The following is a 22,442-nucleotide window of genomic DNA, read 5'->3' as shown; positions in this document are numbered from 1 at the left end:
TAACAATTGTGCACGGGGCGTTACAACGGCCGCTTCCCAGCCATTTTCTTTTCGAATAGCGTACCGTATATGAATATAGGTGTTGCGCTTCACCCTAGAGAGTCCCGAGCTACGCTGCACAGGCCTTATTGTGCGAAGCCGCTCGCAAGTCTCCGCGCCCACGACTCCTGTGCAGGGATGCGTCGCGATACGTTACTCTAGGGGGTTCCTGTGAGACATTAAAGCATTTTTAATACTACCTGAAAATCCTGAGAATTCGTTGAGTAACTGAGGGTAACGAACGCCGCAGTTTTCAGAAAAGCCGCAGCCATAGCATGCCACTGGGGACTACTCTACACAGGGGGCACCCTTCCGTTCACGACTCCCGTCATCAGCAAATAGCTAGGCAGCGACGCAGTGAAACATTTCTTCTGGTAATGTAATCTGGCCAAGAATGAGTTCCTAGAGTAAGACAAGGACGGCCTCCCACCCCAGATGCCCGTCGATTTTGTGTTCGTCTAGAGCGCTTGGGCAGTCAAAGCCCGTACTGTATTTCTTCTTGACTAAAAATTTAAAAATAGCCAACATCTACAACACCACATCCCCTTTGAATACGTCTGGGCAAGTTCGCTTCCGTTCCAACTCCTCAATTCAAGCCGTATGTTACGGGGCCACGCACTTAAGGGTTTTGACTCCTCTGAGCTCCTTATTTGACACTCATGGGGGAGGAATTGCATTATGACTGGTTCGCTAGCCCGACAAATAATCGGGACTCAGGTTTACTCCCTCAGGCTACTCGGCCTATTTCAGGGCGTGGCTTGCCAGTAGTAGAGGTGCATTGGAAGCGTTCCACAGCGCTAAAGCTGCTAGTTTACTCCACCATCGTCCTTTTGGTGGCTCTCTGCGGTCGACGTCTATTACAGCACCCATCGAAACATGGGCGGAGGATTGCGGATGTCGACTGGGGTGGCGACTCTTCCTCGCTCTCGGTAGGTGTAGGAAATCTCCACTCCAAATGTATCAGGGCCAACAGCCTTATGTCATGTATAGTTTCTGTCTCACCCCTGTGCTCCACTCTCCGCGTGCGATTTTTGGCGCGTCACTCAGGACGATGATGAAAACAATCCATGTGGAGACCTGAGAATTGATGACCGTCAAACATCACCCGGCGTCCACGACGAGTCTCCTCCACAGTCAGACGCAGCGAGCACTCAAGCACCAGGAACCGGAGCGGCAGAGGAAGGCGTCAGCATCAGCTGTGAAGACGAATCATCTGGCGATGCTGCGGCAGCAGCTCCAGAAGCAGCAGCAGATGACGAGGATGATGACTCCAACAGCAACTGCAGCACTCCTATTTATGACATTGTATGTAGTGGTCAAGGTAGGACCAGCAACGATGGCGATAGCAAAGTCGCCGAGTCACACGATGCTCCGGCAGCTCCTGGAAGGGAATCCGTGAAAAGTAAAATGGGTAGGCTTAGGCGTGCGAAATGGATGCGGCCGCTGGCTGGCTTCTTGGAATCTGCTGGCAAGAAAATATCTAGCTTAGCAGCTCCAGAAGCAGCAGCAGATGACGAGGACGATGACTCCAACAGCAATTGCAGCACTCCTGTTTATGACATTGTATGTAGTCGTCGAGGTAGGTCCAACAACGGTGGCGAGAGCACAATCGCCGAGCCGCACGACGCTCCGGGAGCTCATGGAAGGGAATCTGTGAAACGTAAAGTGGATAGGCTTAGGCGTGCGAGGTGGGTGAGGCCGCTGACTGGCCTCTTGGAATCTGCTGGCAGAAAAGTATCTAGCTTAGCACCAAAGTCTGCTGTGGCAGCAAGCCCAGCAGCAGGAGGAGTAGCAGGTGAGACTGCTGCCAGCAGCTCAGAAGCATCTCAACCTGAGGACACGTGGCGTTTTAACGCGAAGTTGGCCGTAGGCGATTCGAGGTCGCCCCACTACAAAGATTTGCAAAAACCTTATGACTTCCCGCATCTCAAAGCAGAAGTATGTCCACAATATAGCAACAGCAACAAAACCATCAGCATGGTTCCTATCCACGCCGGCCCTCATGGAATTCAGTGAGTGTTGTTTAATTTATGGTTGTTTAGTGCTGCTCTAACAGCCCCCTAGACGCGGTGAGCGTCGTGTGCATTGCTCATTTCAGAACTATACCGAGCTACGAAGAGAGCTACTGAAGCTTGCAGAATCCATCGGTGACCTCTGCTCTCCCCATACCGAACCATTTCAAGGTAAGATACCCAAGACAGTCATTGATTTTGCTTGAATGAATGCTTAGCAACAGCTGCAGCAGCACCGGCAGCGCCTGCATGAGTTAGTGCAGATAAGCATGCTCCGGAATTTCCGCACACGAAGAGCTCCTTGAACTGTGGCTTGCACGCTTGGAGTTAACATTTACTGCCCTCTCCTGCGTATATTGGGGGCTCCTGCAGCTACGGTCAAGGCGGACTGCGATATAAGCGGCGTTGGGAGAGTGACCTTGTATCTTCAGATTGTGGAGGAAGTAAGTACCTCGTTTATTGCTCACTCCACACCATATTTTTGCCTACAAGGAACAGCAGGCAGGCAAACAGCAATTTGGAGAGATGAATGCCTTGTTTTAGTGCAACGCCTGGAGCAGTGCCAGCTGCGTCTGGTGTATCTGCGATTTCCTTGCAGGATATGATAATTCAAGGCGCCTTAGGCCAATTGAGGGGGAGAATCGTTTCAGACAATCCGTTTAGCAGACGGTTTCCTGAGAGGGTTAGTCTAATCGGGTTAGTCTTCCAGTCCTGCCGCGGCAGTGGGGCGTTTAACCGCAGTTGGGACCATTGGCAAAGCGTTGTTGTGGGGTGATAATGACATTGCAGTTTACCCGCGATTTGTTGGCCCTAGCGGAAGAGCTGAGCGTCACGGTTTCAGATCATGCGCAACAGAAAAAAAGTAGGTAGACCTGAAACTTCAACCAGGATGTGTTCCAGTTGCTGTCTTCTACTTCTCAAGGGCTTGTTCGCAACTTGGGCATCCCCTGAGCCTGCACAGTGTGGCCGCACAACTTTTTTTTCAAGTGTGCTGCTGAGTTTGCAGGCTCGCAGGGCTGATTTGTGTGTGCTGCAGTGCCCAACGGCCGTACAGAATTTTATTCTACAATGCTAGAAAAGCCAGCTGCTGCAGCCTGCACAGGCAAAGTTTCTTTGAAGATATTTGGTGATCCTTCAGCTTGTCTCTTTTGTTCGTTGTTGCTTCGTTGCCCTACACTGCTGTCTTTTGAGCTTTCCATTGACGCCCCTTCTAGAGCTAACACACGGTGCACGAGCTTCTGTCCAATGTGACGCAGGGATCAAAGCAGATGCGGAGGATAGCGCCGACCGCGACGGTGAACAGGGGATGCCGAAAACAGATGCACCAATTCAACCAGGCAATAGTGCCAGCGGCTCTTCTGCGGATGAGCTTGTTGACGCAGTGCGAACTGTTCAGGCGACAGTTGGAGACGCTGCAGCAGCAGCTGCTTCAGATGTAGCAACTGCAGAAACCGGCGGAGGCATCAGGAGTGAAGCGTCCGAAGAGGCAGGCTCCCGCGAAGGAGCACCTCAACCCTTGCATGGACGGCATGTTGGCATCTTTTTGCAGGGAATGTCATGGTTTGGCCGCAAAAAGTCCAGAAACGCGCCAGGTGAAGCACCTGCAAAGGCTAGCGTAGGCAGTGAAAGCAGTCAGTCTTGATGTTGCGTGCTGCAGCAGTTGCAGTTGTACCAGCTGCAGAAAATGTAAACCTCCTTTGATTTTCGAGTGTGTTGTTAAGCCTGAAGCAATGTAGGCCTGACTTGTTGGTGCTGCAGTTCCAGAGCGGAAAACAGGCCGCCTTTCTACAGTGCTGGAAAAGCAGGCTGGCGGAGCCAGCATAGGCAAAGCTTCTCTGAAGACAAATGGTGAGCCTTGCGTCGATGCTTTTTCTTCGCTGTTGCTTCGTTGCCCTACACTGCTGTCTTTTGAGCTTTCCATTGACGCCCCTTCTAGAGCTAACACACGGTGCACGAGCTTCTGTCCAATGTGACGCAGGGATCAAAGCAGATGCGGAGGATAGCGCCGACCGCGACGGTGAACAGGGGATGCCGAAAACAGATGCACCAATTCAACCAGGCAATAGTGCCAGCGGCTCTTCTGCGGATGAGCTTGTTGACGCAGTGCGAACTGTTCAGGCGACAGTTGGAGACGCTGCAGCAGCAGCTGCTTCAGATGTAGCAACTGCAGAAACCGGCGGAGGCATCAGGAGTGAAGCGTCCGAAGAGGCAGGCTCCCGCGAAGGAGCACCTCAACCCTTGCATGGACGGCATGTTGGCATCTTTATGCAGGGAACGTCATGGTTTGGCCGCAAAAAGTCCAGAAACGCGCCAGGTGAAGCACCTGCAAAGGCTAACGTAGGCGATGAAAGCCCGCATACCGGCTGGACGTCTGCTCCCATAGCAGCTGCATCGGCGACAGGTGCAGATGATGAAAGTCAAGCATACGACGGTGCGGAAGGCTTGTCTGATGAAGAAATGATTCATCCGCTTTTCGGACCTGAAACAGCAGAGTCAGGGCCAACACGAGACCAGCGCGTTGGGGATGATTCAAACAGTGTTCATCTTGAGCAGCTCGAAGACGTCGGCTCGCCGTTCGCTGGAAGAACGGCCGCCACGTACAGGGAGCAACAGCAGTCTGGTGTAAGCAAATCGGAAGCGCCGTGTTCAAGTCCTGGCAGAACGTCTGGAGCGAAAAAGCATTCTCTTCAAGAGCCTGCAGGAGCAACAGCAGCAACAACAGATTATGGTGCAAGCAGTGCACCCACCAACAAGCGCGGCCCCACCAAATCGGGCGGACTACATCCGCCCATGCCAAGCAAAGAGCGACGCCTTTTCCGGTTCAAAAGAAAGTCTAGCCGCCAGAACGTGTCCTGTACGAGGGAATCTGAAGTAGGTCGGAAACGTAGGAGCAGAAGCCTTAGCAACAGGAAAAGCAAACGACACTTTAATGGGGCCACCAGCTGTTTCTTACTTTGGACTGAGCTCCCTCATTAGCGGGGAAGTGTGTAAACAACTTTTTGTTGGTGTCAAAGAGTTAACTAGTGTGCACGCAGTAAAGAGTGAAGTAAAACATTAACAATTTGTTTACCATTCTAATCCACTTTGCTTTTTTAGGGGGAAAAGCTGCAGAAGGCGTTGAAAGAGCTCCAGGACGTTGCTGGTTCTCTTTGCTTTGCACACCAGCAGCTAACTGCAGGCAAGTTGCCTGATTCACCAAGTAGACCTCTAAAAATTTAATGGCACACAGCGGCAGTAGTTCTAATCCCAACAAGAATGCAGGAGCTCTGCTTTACACCTGGTGTCCTCAGAGGATGTTCTCCCCATTTCGAGCTCTTCATCCCTTTGTGCAGACTACTCTGTATGGTCTCGCAGAGCGCCGCGAAGTGGAATACCCTCTGAAGAATTGGGAACATCCAATTTTCCTGCAATTGACCATTGAAGAGATTGTATGCTTCCAGTGTTCCCGCCTCATAGACTGCCTCCCCACCCTTGTCCCTAAAGAAATAGATAAAAAGAAAAGACCGAAGCGTTTCCATGCCACGAAACGTTGTTCGCTAGCGTATATTGATGCAGGAATTCAAGCCTGGTAATGCGAAACTCACGAGAAAGTCAAAAGCAGATGTTGAAAAGGTCAGTGGATCAACGCTTCAATGGTCCCCTTGCGCGTAAAGACAAAACTGACTCCCTTGCCGTATCATGTATTACTTTTGCACGGTTCATTGCCTGTCGCAGTTTAAAAAACTGGTCACAAAATTGTTTCGAGTACTCGTCACCAGGGTCACTACACAAGCTCAAGAGACACGCAGTAAGTGGACACAGAATTTTAAAGAAAGCTATCATTGGGCATTATCGGCCCTGCCCTCTTCCCGTGTTGCCTACATCTCAAGCGTAGCTGATTATTATAGTAGCCTTTAATGATGTCGATGAAGTGAACAAAATTTCTTTCAAGATTTTGAAGTGCATTTCCTTATTGTGCAATGGTTGTGGGTGGCGTCTCTTTTGGTGTGCTGCAGTGCCCCAAGGGCAAACAAACCAATTCTCCGTCGTGCTTGAGAGACCCCAAACTGCGCAGTGTTTTGGAAAAGTTGTGCTGAAGGCCCACGCGGAACTTTGAAACTGGCATCTGGCGGCCCTCGCACTTACTATCTTGTGGACCTCTGTTTCAGTATGGGCTGATCAATGCTTCGTTTGACTCCAGCGTGGCTATCCATGTCTTCCTGTTTGATTAACCGCAAAACGAAAAGCTGCACTTTCGAGTGCTAACGCATGAATGCACCCAGGTGAAGGAAACGGCCTTCTCTCTGCTCTGCCCCAGACACCAGTGCTGAAAGCAGCGGTTATGGAAGGCGAAGCAGCGCTACGATGCAAAAATCATTATGTGAGGCAATAAATACATAGCCTCACATAGCGAGCTCTAATATATGTACAGTGTGCTGAACTCCATCGTTTGCTTCATAAAGTATGCACAGTAGATTGCAGTCAAACCACTGTGCTTGGTCGCAGTGAACGTGGAGCGGATTCGAATCTGACAGGACTTTCTATGCTTCATTGGAATCCATGTTGTGTAATTCCATCGCTAAAATGTGTGGTCAAGCAGATGCAGTCGTGCGCCACTAACATCAAACTGGCGCGTGCATCTCCAGTGCAGCTTCCCGGCAGCCAGAGTAGGGCTGGCTTGAAGAAAGTGAAACCCTTATGTGATTCACCCACGCCATGTGTACGATGAGGTGTATCCTGCAATGAGCGGCAGTGACTTCTAGTTTGGCAAAGTTGGCTTGGTGTCTGGGTCACCATTGGTGATGGGCTCCAGTTTTGATAACTTGGTGGTCTTCATTTGGGAAGACGTGGGATATTTCGTGCATTTTTCTGTTTTCCTCGTGTACACGTTGTCATTGCTTTGCTGAAAGCTCAGGTTCTGCATATTCTTTAGTCCGGTGTGCTAGCGGACATCCGGAAAGGTAGCCGCAGGCCACTGCAGCCCTAAAGCTTTGCTTTGCTAAAAATATGTCTCCCAAACTGCTGAGGCTTCCTGTAGTGAAAATTGCCTTAGCAGTGCCTTTCTTAGCCAGCCCACCATAGCAGCAGGTCAAGTCTAAGAACAGTGTGTTTTACATTTTTGCAGCTCAGTGATATTGCAGCTCAGTGATACAACTGTGAGAGATGTAGTGCGTGCTGTGGAACAAATGGCTTCAGAACGTCACTCAAAGAGGAGGCGGCTCGAACAGAAGAACAACTGCAGTCACAGTTAAGTCAGTTGACTGAATATAAGCGCACATGCATGTAAGTAAGAGGAGAGCTAGGTCTGTTTCTGGCATGCTTAAAGCTGCGCATCTCCATTTTGGCATGTGTCTCTCCGATTTGACCAACGTAATACACGGGACTTTAGGACTCAGAGCTAACGATTCCTTCAGGTCTCTTTGCGACAGCCTTCTGCGTTGAGAATCCTCTTGAGTACGCGGCTGCCGCTAAAGGTGCTCTGCGGGTTGGCCGTTTATCATTTAATGTGTAGCGGTATCTAGAGCCTAGCGAACAGGACAGGTGATCGATACAGCTACAGCACCGTCACAGTACAGTTGGCCTTCCTGTCATCGCCGTATATTTCGCCAATTTTAAACGCCAGAGAAGTCTTTATATGAGTTTCCATGGCCACGGCCGGCTGGTTGCTAGTTGACACTTCATTTTCCAACTCGGCTTCAACTTCTTGCGAGTCCATTCGCTAAGTGGTCAGTTTCCCCCGGCAAAATGCCACGGGAAATCAGTGAGGCTTACAGAAGCTGAAATTGCGTTTTGTATTGTGCCGTATAAAGGGATCACGAAGATGCCTTAGTAGCGTTTAAAAACCGCTATTACCGTACAAACAAAATCGTGGGAATGCATTGTGGCCAACCCTAAAGCGCTAACACAGCTGAATACAGGAATGGATATGTTAAAAAACGCCTGGTCGGAGCAGCCTAAGCTAAAACTGTATCTTAGCCGTTTAGGGTTTGACCTGAAGAGGTCATTTGAGCACTTGGGCTTTAAAGCTCGCCACTTTGTATGGGTAAGCTTTGGAGGAGATAAGTAGACAGACAAAAGGAAAAATATACAGTATAGTTAGAAAATTAGAGCAAACACAGGAACTTAAAGGGAAAAGAAATAACTAGAAGGAGACAGATAGGCGTGTCAAGGGGCAAAAAAGTGAGGCAACACAGCAAAATGACATAAAACAAGAGAGGGCAAAATTATGGAAGCAACCTTTTAGAAGGTAATCATGGGACGCACTTACACGAAAGGAAAGGGTAGCGGAGGCTGCGAGGGAAGACGCATAGGCAAAAAAGGACAAGCATACGGAAGAAAAGCGATGGGGAAGTGAAACAGGAAGGGGCATATTTCGTGTCGTAGAATGGACCTAAAACTATTTGTCGATTGTTTCAGAGTACGAAAATAATGGCATGTGGGTAAACATGGTAATTCGGATAATGAAAGAATCGGGTAAAACCGAGCTACGGTGCCTTGACTATGCAGAGCACAGCTGCCCACTGTAAATGTCAACAACACGAGGCAAAGGCTTAGCTGCGTCTTTAGAGCTTTCGCAACTTGTGGCGAAAACATACTCTACCATATACGCATGGCTCAGTTTCTCTCGTTCGCCTGTCGCACATCGCTAAACACTCAAAAGAAGATGAATGGACGTGCAGATGCCCTCACGCCGTTCTCTGCTCGCCAATTGGCACTGTGAGCTTGCCTGCTGTTTATCTTTCTACAAGGAAACTGCTCGAGGTTTCCCTTAGCTCTGTTGGTGGTGCATTTCATGGCTGCGTAGGCGGACAGCTGGCCGACCGCTTACTTGTAGCAGCCTCATGCTCAGCCAATATATTCTTTTAAACATAAAGCTTGTGTAATAAACCTAGAGGTCAGTGAACAGCCGTGCTGCGTGTAATTTAGTCCACCACTAGCACCAAGCTGAAAGGCCATCCTGACTAAGCTTCTGACGGCGGTCTAAACAAATGCTTGTGGGACAACTAGGAAAGACAGCGGCTTTTCACGTCAGCAGAGCTCAATGCTGCCATGTATATGGATTCTATCTTTCCGAAGACAGTCTCTGAGAGCCCACGCATCCAGAGGCTAGGCTTTGTTTACATTTTCAGGAGCAAAACAAAGAGTTATACTGCTGCAGCTCTACAACCAGCTCAACGTGAAGCCGGCCACTCCTTCCGGGTATCAGCTCCAAGGCAAACCAAATGCGTTAATCGTACGCTGGAGCAACTGTTTCGCGGCCACACTCCACCTGACGAGAGGAGCTAACGAAATCACCAGCGTCACTTTCCAGCCCTCGAACTGGGACATGATACGACCAGCCCTGAGCCCTCCACCCTCAGTCAAAGTTTTTTCCTTTGAAGTCATGATAGGTTAAAGTCTTAGTGCAGCACTCCTTGACACTGTCAGCTCTGCGGCACCTCTGCAATAACCCCAGTGACCACCCCGTTTCAACAACTCTGTGACCCGGCCAGTAATCATGCTCTACAATCGACATGGCAAAAAAAGGCATATAGTAACTCAAAAGGGCTCGCCATCGAACGCATCATATTATTCAAGGTTTGGCTCAGCAGCAAACACTTACCCGCTAGCGCCTAATGAATGAAGCGTCGACCCTTGTTGCCGCTGCCTGTGCACTACCACAGAGAACGTCGGGACTGTGGTACACTACGCGGAACTTCTCTTGGCATTCTCATGAAATGAAGATTCCACGCTTCCTGACTTGTCCCACTCCGCCATCGCAAACCTCACACAGTCGCTAAAGAAGCTAAGTTTTGTTGGCTTGCAGTGCTAAAAGCAGCTGGTAGCCTGAACAACAAGGACGAAGTTGATTACATATGGGACCGGGGGAGCACTCACTACCTAGTGAAGTGATGAGTCTTCCCTGAGGATGAGGCTACGTGGGAGCCTGCTCAGCAACTCACTGTCCTGTCCTACTACGAGCATGCCGGCGGCTTTGGCCGTGTAACACAAGCCATAGATTAATGGTCCGCACCCTGGCACAATTTGCAGGTCTCTTCATACCTCTGGGCGCTGTTGCTACGCTCAGGATAAACTGTATGCAAGTGCCTTCTCCCCTTGGACTCGAATCACACGGATATTTCCTCACCATGCACGCTAGGGGCTGCTCTTCTTCGTTCGCAGTGGTTGTAGGAAGTTCCTGGCCGCTAGCAATCTCCACAACCAGGCTGAGTTCCAGCTTATTTCATCGCCTCCTTCACAAGTCCGCTTTAGCCGACTACGGGCTTTCTGAGGCTCCTAATCCAGCTCGTCGCTTCTCTCCAGTCCGTGAAGTCAACAAGAGTACTCTTGGTAGGTACTTGCGCATCTGGAAAGGCACGTTGACTAAGAAGTAATCTACTGGCTATGCTGCACGCAAATCACCTTCCTGTGCTGCTATCCTCGATATGTCGGCCGAATATGCCTGGTGGTCACTTAGCGACTAATTCTTCGCGATTTGGTGAATAGCTGCTGATCAATTCAGCATGAAAAAAATGCCAGAGAACATTATGCTTCAGCAGCACCTAGCCTACCAGGTCCGCTCCGGTCTCTATTAGACATGCCAGAGGCATTAACGCATCATTTCGTTAATATTCACTGAACTGCCTTCCCCAAAAGCGTCGGTTGGCACAGCGTAAGTAAGCGTTATCCGTACGAAGTTTCGGAAAATATGCTTGTTTTCTTTGTGTTGACCGTAGGTGGCTATTTTATCAGTCTCATTTGCACCAGAAGGTCCCGTATTTGCGCCAACTCTCACTCAAATTGGGAGGTGTATTTCATTGTTTCCTTCTGCTGTGCAGGTTCGGCTGTCTATCGCTTGACAAGCACCTGCTGTGAAGGTATGCTCTTGTCTTGGTCTGACTTCATTGGAGCAAGAGCAAACATCCGCGCTAGTTGACTGGACCGTTGTATACTGGATATTCTGGGGCTCTTAATTCTTCTGCACTGATCATTTTCCCGTTCCCTAGAGCTAAGACGCTGGAATGCGCGAAATTACAAGCCGCAAGGTTCCGTAAAGGTATTTTCCCTACCTTAGAGCGTGCAGACTTATATATTTCGTAGAGTTACCTTCTCCACCTTGTAATATGTGGAATTTTGTAGTTTGCCCAGAAAGCCCACAATTGGAGTGACCTTGGTTCGCGTTAGCCCCTACATAGGACCCTGCACTGTCTCCTTAGGCGCATCTACAAAAGAAAAAGTCGCTAAAATAAGTCTTAAGAAACATTATTGTTTCTGCTATTCTTTCTGTGCTCCTTCAACGAGACGTTGTATCTATAGCTCTCGGTGGCCGCAAGCCCTGGCCCACCGAGCTGCAGAGGAACTTAAGCGTAGTCCGGTGCTACAGTCAAGCTTTTTTGCCTAAAACAATTCTGAATATGCTCCGTCTTCGTAGCCCTAAACTTAACATTCTTTGTAGGGTCTTCCTGCGCGACGGCATCGGGCTGCGCACTACCATGCCTGGGCGCCGACACTTGTTGCACTACCCTATCGCTTCACAACGAAGTTGAATCCACCTTTGCTACGCATCTTGCGTAACAAATGAAACACTTTGGCTGAATTCTGCCTTGGGTTTGACGCGCCAATAAGGTTTTGAAACGCGAACCCCGAAAAAGAGCACCTGCCCTGTTGAGCAAGGGGCGCCCAATGGAAGCGGGGTACAAAGTAAAGAAGTATGCGAATCACTTTATTCATTATGTCCAGGAATTGCAATTCGTAAGCTTACCACCAGATTTCGTTGAGCAACACCGTGGCTAGGGCCCACTTAGACACGCTGCGGCCATAATTTCTTAACTTAGGCAGCAGAGTCGTATAGTTGACTAAGCACTGTTTGAGGTGCTTGCAAAGCATACGCGTGAAGTTCTGTCCAGCGAGGAGGGGTGCGCTTTTGTGCTAGGTGGAAAATGGGATGGTAACATACGCAGAGTCAGGCCACGTGAGCATCCGACAGTAGTTTGCAGTGCCGATGAATTCTTGAACCGATGTCATCTGTTAATAACACCCCGCGCCACATAAAGACAGCATGCAGCTTGCTAGTGGCAGCCTTGGTAGCCTCACGATGCCATTGCCTATGCTGACGGCGTACGGACGTGTAGTTATGACCTCCTCATAAACGTTGACCTTTCTGCAGTAGATGCTAGGAATCTTCCCCAGGAATAACTTCTATCCCAAGCTCCCCTAGTGCAATTTTGCAAATATATCACTTATCTCGGACACAACATTAGTTCTGAGACGGCCAAAGCTGTAGCTAGCAAGCTTCACGCTATTTGGATGTAGCCGGCACCTTGTCACCTTCTGCCGAAATTATCTTGTTCCTCGTGGGCCCCGCACCAAGCCAGAATACCAATTCACTCCGTCGCTTGGTCTATGCTTTTTTGAGAATCCCTATAACCTCTTGCTGCTGCCGATTCTCCTGCTGTTTCTCATTCTTCGAACTGGACGGTAGCCCCTTTCCTTAGGACCCTGTACGGATCAAGTGATATATTTGCTAATTAGTATCTTACGAGCTCCGCTGCAAGCACCTCTTTCCTATCTTATAACGGTTTTTGCAAAGTCATCCGAGTACGTCGGGTGTTTCTCTTACCACTGATTAAACGCAACCAGTCGAGTACGGGCCTCGCGGCTAGTAGTCCACAAACGTAGGAGCATGCCACGCTTTACTACTGTTCAGTCCTTCATGGTCGCTCCTATGCAATTCAGGTGGGTCCAAAAAACAAGAGCATCAATTTCCAAATGCTTCCCTGGCTCGCTCCTACAGAAAGCCTTGATCCAAGATTGCCTTCGTAAACAGCGCCTCTGCAGCACGGGGAGAGGCTCTCATCTTGCCTCGTGTTTCATGACTGATACGCCACTGGAGTCAGTCCTTTCACTCCGATGTGGAAAAAATGCCTCGCAATTGCTCTTAATTCCGTTTTCACCAGGCAGTCTCCCTGGCTGGGTCCACTTGTGGAGAGGCTTCTATTTGTTGCGGCTTAAACTCGCCCCTCTTTCGGGTGTCAGTTGCTTCTTGGTGACGCTGATTATGAGCTGAAGTGACTTGCTTCTGTCCCGCTTGACTTGGTTAGCGAATGGAGAGTTGCTGGCCCTGTGCATCTGCCATGCGCCTGTTCGTCAGTGTACAGGTGCGTGGCTGCCGAACCCCAACCCTAGGGACAAGTGATCTCTGTGTGCAGAATTGTTAAAATTGCACGATTTGTGCTGATGAAATGTAGAACAATAATCCCGGAACGGCCCCAAGAGTGTAGTGAGCTAAGTTCGGCTCGGTTCGTACGGTAATCGCTGGGATTCGCAAGAGAGGCTGAAGTGGCTCCTGCAGCGGAGCTCGTCAGGTACTATTTGGTTTACCATCCGACCGAGCTGTGTCTCTCTTCTGACCGCATAGGCTCATATTTATCGCAACTAAGTGAAGACACTGTAACGCATTAGAAGGGTCCAAAAAACACCATTGTTAGTTGAGTATCCAAGGAATGCATGTGCTTTCCTCGGGTGCTTGTAGCACAATAATAAGTCCATTTCATGTTTATTAGTCTCATTATCATAATGGGCTGTATGGTTTATCGTACGGCGTCAGCACTTCCCACCTATGGCGTCCAGATTTTTAGAATAGACGCATAAGTTCATGATGCTTTTGGCTTTTTATTCAATCAAGAGAAAGTGAAAGTTGTTTCGCGGCGTCTTTGTAGCTCAACAAGTCCAGATTGGCGCCTACGTAGCCCCATATTGCCAGTGAACCTACACTCCACAATACCGGTGACAACTGATTTATGCGCTGGAAGAACACATATACTCATTGTGACAGCTGGAGCGGATGCGGGCAAGGCAAGGGGATATCCACGGAACAGGCGATATTGCAATGATGCACGCAGAGAACTCGAATCAAATTGAACGTTCTCAGCAACATCTGACTACTCGGCTTCTTCAGCTTCCTTGTTGGCTACGGGGTAACTGCCAGCCCAAGCCCTGTACTTGTTTCCCTAGTTCTCATGATCTCAACAGCCTCTGCATGTCTTTTGTGCACAGTCCGTGAATGCTTTACGTGTTTTGTCTTATTTAGTCTGCGTGGTCCAAGCAGCCGTTTTCTTGCCCCATTTGAGTGCGCATCACTACAACATCCCGCGTCCCGTGGATGTCCCCTTGCCTCACAAGCATCCACCCCAGCTGTCGCAACCTGTAGTTTTCGATGAAAGACCACTAGAGGATTTGCAACAATCCTCAATAAAGAAGATACGCTTTAAAAACACAGTCGATACAAAGCTTTCCCAATGGTGTTTTCTGAAACCTCTGTAGGCATAGTTTCTCTTCCTGCGGTCTGTATTTGAAGTCATTCTCCATTTACGGGGAAGGTTTCACCTCTTGAGCAGTCAGTCATATCAACTCTGCAGCTGTCATTTTGTGTGCTGCGATGGTCGCTCTTGCTACTGGCAAGTTACTGTGGCTGCTGGTTTTGCATGTGCTACGCTATTGTTTTCGAGAGTGAAGATGAGCTTGTGATTGCCGCTGCGATTGTGTTTGCTGTTGCTGTTGCAGCTGCCGTCACTGTTGCCGCCCCTTCCTCGCTCTTGCTGCGGAAATTGTTTTTGTGTTCCACTTTATCTCGCGCGAGGTTAAGCAGGATGATTGTTGCTGTTGCACCTGCTACCGCTGTAAATGCAGTTTCTGGTATTCCTTCTCCTTTCCGTTTCTCCACTGATTTATGAATTCCGCATATTTTTTCTGTTTTGCTAATTTCGTATATACATCTGCTTCTGGGCTTGTTAGTATCATAATTTCTTTCATGTGGTGAGGCTACTTTCATGGCTGTTCACTGCGTGGTTGTGACAGATAGTGTTCAGCATGTAACTGGTAGTTTCATGCTGAGCGCGCGTGCAGATGAAAGTGCAAGTAAACACTCTGTTGTCCCTGGTGGACGCCAGCCGCTGGGCTCACGAACGAACTTCTGGTCGGCGAGTTGAGAAACCACGGAACAAAAATGAATCTTTAGTGTGCCCAAAATGAAACGTGTAGGAACAAGAGGCTTGAGTAAAGGGGAACCCAGAGACGAGAGTATGAAGAAGTAAGGCGCGCAAGAAAGTGGAGAGATGCGGAGGTAAGGCGCACAAGAAAAACGATGAGGATGCTACCTTGGAGCAAGGGAGTAGGGGATCAACAATGAGGTTGACTGCCGCTGGAAAAGGCGAAAAAAGTGCCTACAACCTTACAGGAGTGCACTGCGAGCACTGAGGTGATAGCAGCGGTTGACGTTCTCACGTGGCCCGGTAGTCCAAGGAACAAATCGGATTACGGAACGTTGTCGTCGTTGCCCTGAAGGCTCAGGATCTAATGAGTTCCTCAGTGGCTCGTAACATTGACGATTGCACAAAGTATAGAAAGCCAGTTGATGGCGGCCTCCAGACCAACCAAACAAAAGTAGCCGAGGTGTGCGAAACGAGGTGGGCCATGCGAAAGATTACGTAGCAGAAGTAAAAGGGGAGCGATGCCAAATAGTTGGTGGCTTTGGCAATAGGCTCCGTACACATTAATGGATCGCGCTTCTGCAGCGGAAATGTACAATGCGCGGTAAAAGTTGCTGAATGCTTACTGCCCAGGCATAGTTAGTTTCCAACGGTATGTTAAACATCACGCTGCGGCAAATCTGCGTACGCTTTCCACTGCCGCTTATTATGCAAGATGTTACTTGGCTCTCTATTGCAGAGTTGTTGAACCTGCTTCGTCACAGGGATGAGGGAGTGGCGAGCAAAGTGCTGCTAACATTAAGATCCACCGTGCTAAGCGGATTTTGATTAGCCATCCTTCAAAAGATTCGGCGTTTGGTGGATGCGAGATTTGCCGTATTTCATGGTATCTCGAGATCATGGAAAAAACGCTCCCACCCCCAATGGTTTGAATGCATGTCGGTACAAAGCGCCTGCGCCAAAGCATTGTTGAACCTCTCGGCCTTCCTGTCGCTCTGGTGACGATGGGCGAAAGGCTTGGTACAATTAAACTCCATCAGGTGCAGAACTGGTGCCTTTAGTAAGCGGCAGAAGCAATGACAAAGCTGTCAACGAACTGATATGACCCTATTGCCTTGGGAGAATGGTAAAGGGCAGGAGGAAGCCCGCAGGCGTCTGGCTTAATATTTAAGACGCTCGTCAATGCACGGAAGATTCAACATTTCCCGAAATATAGGCAGGCATTGCCAATAATAATATTTAGTCAGAGCAAGGGAAGTCTAGTCTTCTGTTCCCTGTGGCTGGTGCTCACGTAGTCGTGATGAACACAGAACAAATGCGTATGAAACTCGCGAAACTATGGTGCCAAACGGCCATATATGCCATGCTTAGACACACAGACATGGGGATTAAAAATTCAAGGCCAGCAGACAAGCAACCTCTTTTGCTTCACCACAGGAGCTGTTGCACGGTTCTCGTATCGAGCTGGCGAATTCAGCTGATCTTTGCAGTCGTTCCCAGTACATAAGTTCTTATCCTTGTCAATGTCCGTGCGGCAATAGCCGCTATCGTGCAAAATGCACCTCAAATTCACTCTTCCGGCTGCTGTTGCTGCGATGGCTCCACTTACTGCTAACCCTGTAGCTAGCATGGCGATGGCAGCCGCTTTTAGCCCTATATTTGCCGTTTTTTGTTGTTGGTGGTGCAGCCAGCGTTACTGCATCTGCTAGCGTACGAAAAAGTGCTTTTTTGGCTACTACTGCTGCCTTCGCAGCAACTGCGCCTCTTCGTGCAGTATCCCCTTTCAACAGCCTGCTCGCTCACCAAGCCTTTCAAGTAGAAGACAACAATGAGGCTCAGCCCACGGTATGCGGTGAGCATTCAAAAGGCGCACACCGTACTGCAGCAATGTCAAGCAATGAGAGCATAGAAACGCAACCCTCGTACTTTCACAGATATTGAAGTCTGTCACCCAAATGCTTGGTTGATGCAGTAAAGCTATGCGCCACATGGAAACTGCTTCACCATATAAAACTGCCAAAGACAACGTTGCGGGAAAGGCGCAGCCGTCGCAACATAAGCATATCACAAAAGGCCTCGAATAACAAAGCTGCCACCGCACAGCGGCACGTACAAAAGACATGAATGCATCAGCTGCTTTCTATCCCCTTCTGCTGTCTACGGCTCGCTGCATTTTAAGTGTCCACAATACTGGCAGCAGCTGCATCAGCTGATGCCACAGCTGCCACTTCGTGCCACGGAATATCCCGCAGAGCCTAGGACTTCTGCAGCCACAAAATTCATTACCAGCGTATGCGCAGGCGCAGGAACGGCTGCAGAAAAGGCCCGGAAAATGGCATGGCAGCAGCCGCTTTACCTCAAGCTGGAATACTTCCAGGCAGGCGATGTACTCACGCAGACGCCGACTGAAGTCAGCCGCCTCATTTCTGTCCTAAGGTCCAGACTAAAATCATCGTCACTGCTGCTGCTTTTGTGCAGTTGAATTTTGTGCATCCAATCAGAGCAGGCACTGCTGTTGTGCATCCTGTGGCTGCCGCTGCTGTACGCGTTGCTTTTGCCGCTTCTTCGAACCGAAACAACCAGCAATGCAGCCAAAGCTGCTGTTCGTCTACTTCTAATGCTGCTGCTGCTAGTGCCGCAGGTGCTCCTCGGCACAGTACTCAGCAGGAGAAAACAAACGGAGAGCCGTCGCTGCCTGGCTGACCTTCTACGTGCTGCAGGTACTGCTGCTTCTTAGCAAGACAGTAGGCATCTTCGAGTCCAAAAGAGCTGCTGCTGATGTCCGGGTTGCCATGATTGCCCGTTGCTGCTTGTTTCAGATCTTCTCGTGCTGTTCATTGTCCCTGTTCAATTCTCTGCGGGGACGTTCGGAAAGGTCGGCATTTCTCTGCGGAGACGTTCTGCCAGGTGGGACAATCTTCTCTCGTCACGTCCCCATGAGTATTCCTTTTCTGCGTTGAAATAAACCTTAGTTCCGAAAGAATGGAAGTGCTTGCAGCTGCGTCTGCTGTTGGTGCTGCATGCGGCAGCCAGAAAGACCGAAGACCTGCTTTCGATCAGATTTTCATGCTCGCCGCCTTATCTGGCCAGTAGCTCTTCCTTAAAAAGTAAAGAATTTGCGTTTTGTTGAAGTCGTCGGACACATCTTCCATGGCAAGGACGTTCTTGTCTGCATCTCTTGCCACAAGCAGTGGCACGGAGATCAAGCCCATATCTGGAGGTGATGCGTTTCTACAGCTAGTGCACACTGCTCTTGGTGGCCACCTCACGTCACAGTTGGCATAATTAAGAGCACTGCCATCGCCGCTGAGATGGGCCAGCGTGGCATCAGCAGCTGTACGTACACTGACTGCGTTGTGAAGCCTCCACAGCCACAATTTAAGCTCGTCCAACTTATCTGCTTCCACATGCCTTTGTGCCCATGCGGCGCTTGAACCCTCCAGCTGTCCTCTGAAACGCTCCAGAAGGAAACTTTCGGTTTCTTCAGGCAAGGATGTCTGCTCCTGGGTCTGCATCATTGTGGCTGCAGATGGCGGGAACGGAAAAGAAATGAGGGCATCTCCCTTAGGAGGCGATAAGTTGCTCAGCCCGTGGCTTCGCCTTGAGAATAACAAAGTAAAGTGCTTTTGGCATGCAGCGCAGCCAAAAAACCGGTGCAGGAAATTGTACATAGCATACGCAATTTCGAAGGCCGGTATGGACATGCACCCCAAAGACGGGTTACGTTCTATTAGCTCTTCCTGCGCATGGGCAACGTATCAAAACATTTCCATGCAGGCACACTCAGAGAGAAAACTGTGGAGTACTAGCCCATTTGGTGGCAAAAAGAGGGCACCATGCACGCCACGCTTCTTTTTGCTGATGCTGCTGAAGGCATCCGAGGGGTGCGTCTGCCTAGCATATATAAGGTTCTCTGACATATAAATCTTTTCTGACCTACGCAGGAATACAAGACTTACAGCTGACAAGGACGCGCTGTCAATAACTTCGTCAAGGTTCACAGGTCTCCCCCGTCGCTGTTGCTGCTGCAGGAGGTAAACTGGCAGCGCTTGTCCTTTCGTCAAGAAGAAAAGCTGGTTTGGTCCACATTTAGGGTTCTCATTCACTTTGAGTGACAACTGCTTGGCGCCCTCTGCTAGCACGTGCATCAGCATCCAAACACTACACGTGGCAGTCGTGCAGTGCTTAAAGTTGGGTTCTTCCAGAGGAGGCAGGGGCTGCGCTTCGGCACCAAAAGGCACTGTACCTATCCACTTGCGCCAATCTGCAGTCTTCAGACCTTTGTATGTGCGAATAGAGTCGTCAAGCTTTCTATACAGCTGAAGATGCTCCGAAAAACGTGCAGATTCGTCTGCCTTGGCTTTAACCCTTCGTATGGGGGTGGAAACTGACTGGCCCTGGATAGAGTTGTACAAATGGATTATAGCGAAAGATGCGGCTTTCTTAACCGACTGAAAAGGCATCACGGCACGCACAGTCTCAAGTAAATCCATCAGTGCAAACTGGTCAGCCAAGTTCATATGCTCCCCCACGGTCACAACCCAAGTCGCCAACACGAATTGTAGGCCTCTGACGGCGTCGTGCACTCGCGCGCGGGAGGAAAACTCGTTTGGTGCTTCAAAGTGTTGAACCTGCAAACTGCTATTCCCTTCCTTGTTTCCCGTCTCCTGATTGCCCTGGGAGACTGGGCCGACGGACGAGCTGGGGGAAACATCAGGAACCAATAATTGCTCCTCCTTCCATCTGTTGGCACTGCACGGAACTCCGCGCAGGTGATCAAAGGCTGAGAAATCGCCCTCCAGCGTTAGCCGGCTGCATCACCATAGCATTCAGAAACAAGGGAATATCCGGGGATAAAAGGAGGCAACGGTGTGGTGAACCCATGCATAGGCAGAAAATATTTCGGCAAAACTTCGAAACGAAGACTTACAGTTCATCCTTCGGAATTCTTTGCTGGGTCTTTCGAGCTGCATACTGCACAGCAAGATAGATATCGTCGCCAGGGAGGGCAAGAGAATGGACAGCATGCGTTTCCGACCGCTGCGGGTCGAACGAATCCAAGGCTCCCCCATCGTGCATCAAAGAATACCCAGAATGCAAGCCTCCCACAGATGAGGTGTCGCGATTTGCATGCTGCTCAGAGGCTGGAAGTCTCAGGTATAGGGATTGTGGGACAAATAGCTTGATAGATGGGAGCGCCGAGATGCCTAAGTTGCCGCAAATATCCATAGTGGCTTCATTTTCCATGCAGTTTAGTGCAGCAAAATGAAAATGATCACGCAGATCCATAGCCAGTCTTGAAAAGGTTTTTCTGTAAGAGAAACAGTGCGGGCACCACGCTGAGTAGAGCATCATCACCAGCCCCTTTTCGGCGGCATCTGCCCTCTTCAGCACACTCTCATACTCTTCTAGCGTCGATGCCTCCTTTACGATGGGGTCAGCGGCAAACATGTAGCTGTGACCTCGTTTCCTATTGGAGCTTTCTTGTTGTTCTGTCATTGCTGGGGCAGCATGAGGTGTAGAAACTGAGGATGCCCCTGCGGTGGAGGATTCAGCGCTCAGAGCTTGCGCTGGCTTCGGAAGAAATCCCAAAAAAGCTGAAGAATCATTTTGGGCTACGCCATGAGGCGGGTCTAGCGACGCCACGGCTTCCGCTGATACTGATCGAACGCAGGCGGGGAAGACAGTAACGTAGAGCCAAACAATTGACGGGATAATGGCCACCACCAACCCACCTCGCAAATTGCAGCGACTCTGAAACCCCATCAGCTCTGTATGCACTCTAAATAAATGCTGGAAATGGAGGAATTGCGTGGGGGGAACCCAGCAACCGGCGGCGGTTGGGAGGCGCAATTCAATGGGTCTGTATTTCAAGGAAACGGCCCCAAGTATGCCAATAAGCGAGCTGTACAAGGCCTTTCGCCTTGTAATGCAGTAATACGCACTTGAGGTACGGGCACCTGCAACCCGCAGATAGGGCTCGTCACACGTCCCACGGAGATCTCACGGAGACAGGACTTTGCGGCACTTGATGAATTCCGGTGCCCTCCAACGCCAGCTGTACAACTACAAATACCACGCCTGCTAATGTAAATGCCAAATATATAGCTAATATTTTCATTCTTGTGACACTTGATTGCTCCAATAGTCTGAGACATTGAAGGTACGTGGGCGAAGGGGGCCAGGGCTACCTTGCTCAGCGCAGCATTAACTCTGCATTGTTCTTCACCATCTACCCTCCTTCTCGCTAGAATTGGGCCACAGTCAAGCTTATATGCAGTTGTTTATAGCAATAGTTTCCTTTTTATTATTATACTGATTCTTAGTGAGAAGTTTACAGCGGAAGTTTGCTACAGGCGCGGTCGGGCTCCGCGTGGATGAGCTGAAGGGTGTGCCACGGTTTTACCTAGTAATAGATTGTTTTACAGTGTAATTATACTTCCATTTAATCAGCCTGAAATATAGGATGATAAATGGTGAAAGCTTTAAATCAAATCGTCAAATCGTTGTCCTTGCTCGCCGCTTCAACGATACAACTTCGGCTGTAGAGAGCGCTGCGGCGGTTCAGGTGACGGTTTGGGTGATATCCGGAAATTCAAAGCTTCGATCAGATGATCTCTGTTCAGCCTTGATTTACAAAATTAAGCTTGAGAGATATTGTGTTTAAGCGGGTAGGGCTGTGCAGCTGTGCCGAAAATGCGAAGGCTATTCGCCGCGATGCCCGCCTTCTTGAAAGACTTTGCTTACCTGTGAAGACTTAGGGCTTCCCTAGAAAATGTCTGGGGAATTTTTTCGCTTCTCTGTATCTCTGTATAGGCTTACTGCTGCATTCCTGGGGTTGTGCTTTGGCCTAGCCTTGCCTTCCTTTCAGGTCTCATGAAGGCCTTAACATTGTTCGCTTTAGTCAGCCGCCGGCAGCGCTGGCGTGTTTTTCTAAGGTGTTCTTTTATTCAAAGTGTTCTGCATCACCCTGCCTGCGTTTGTCGCACTGAAGAAACTCATGGAGCCACAGGAGCATTGACTTTGCGCAAGCATAGAATGCCACTGATTAGAAGAAACTCCAGCCCTGGCGCACTGGCTAGCTTAGCAACACAGCAGAACCACGTCCGACATTTGTGTACTGCCAGAGCGCAATAGCTTCTGGATGTATGCTTTGTGCTTTTTTCACTGTCATAATGCGCGGTACAGTGATGGGCATAAACGCCGACGGAATTTTTGGGGACAGTCCGCAGGAGGCGTTAGAACGACACAGTAGTATTGAATGTCGGTGCCTGCTTAAAAGTGATTGTGCAGCATACATCATGAGTTGTATCGTTTGACCTCAGCGCTGCCGGGATCCGTGCAGGTAGGCGCTACCCTTCATTTCAAAGATACGCCAGGACAAATGTCTAGTACTGGGGGCATCAAAAAGCAGCCTTTAGGCTCTTTTCCATACACGTTTATG

General features: G+C 49.6%; 2 protein-coding genes across 2 annotated transcripts; one reads left to right on the top strand and one right to left on the bottom strand.

Moving 5' to 3' along the window:
• Positions 1-698: 698 nt before the first annotated feature.
• Positions 699-5,432, top strand: ETH_00013485 (uncharacterized protein; the record flags this gene model as incomplete). Its single annotated transcript, XM_013378688.1, has 12 exons — positions 699-968; positions 1,087-1,977; positions 2,138-2,222; positions 2,424-2,494; positions 2,650-2,733; positions 2,841-2,913; positions 3,088-3,177; positions 3,308-3,643; positions 3,810-3,899; positions 4,030-4,926; positions 5,148-5,233; positions 5,406-5,432. 12 exons carry the CDS (start codon positions 699-701, stop codon positions 5,430-5,432), a joined length of 3,000 nt encoding a protein of 999 aa, XP_013234142.1.
• Positions 5,433-18,054: 12,622 nt separating this feature from the next.
• Positions 18,055-20,764, bottom strand: ETH_00013480 (uncharacterized protein; the record flags this gene model as incomplete). Its single annotated transcript, XM_013378687.1, has 3 exons — positions 18,055-18,738; positions 18,958-19,810; positions 19,929-20,764. 3 exons carry the CDS (start codon positions 20,762-20,764, stop codon positions 18,055-18,057), a joined length of 2,373 nt encoding a protein of 790 aa, XP_013234141.1.
• Between the last annotated feature and the right edge of the window lie 1,678 nt (positions 20,765-22,442).

The sequence above is a fragment of the Eimeria tenella genome, genomic scaffold, assembly GCF_000499545.2.
Source record: "Eimeria tenella Houghton genomic scaffold, Eth_scaff94, whole genome shotgun sequence".
Lineage (NCBI taxonomy): Eukaryota > Apicomplexa > Conoidasida > Eucoccidiorida > Eimeriidae > Eimeria > Eimeria tenella.
Note: the sequence above shows the minus strand (reverse complement) of the source record. Positions and strands in the feature narration are given on the sequence as shown.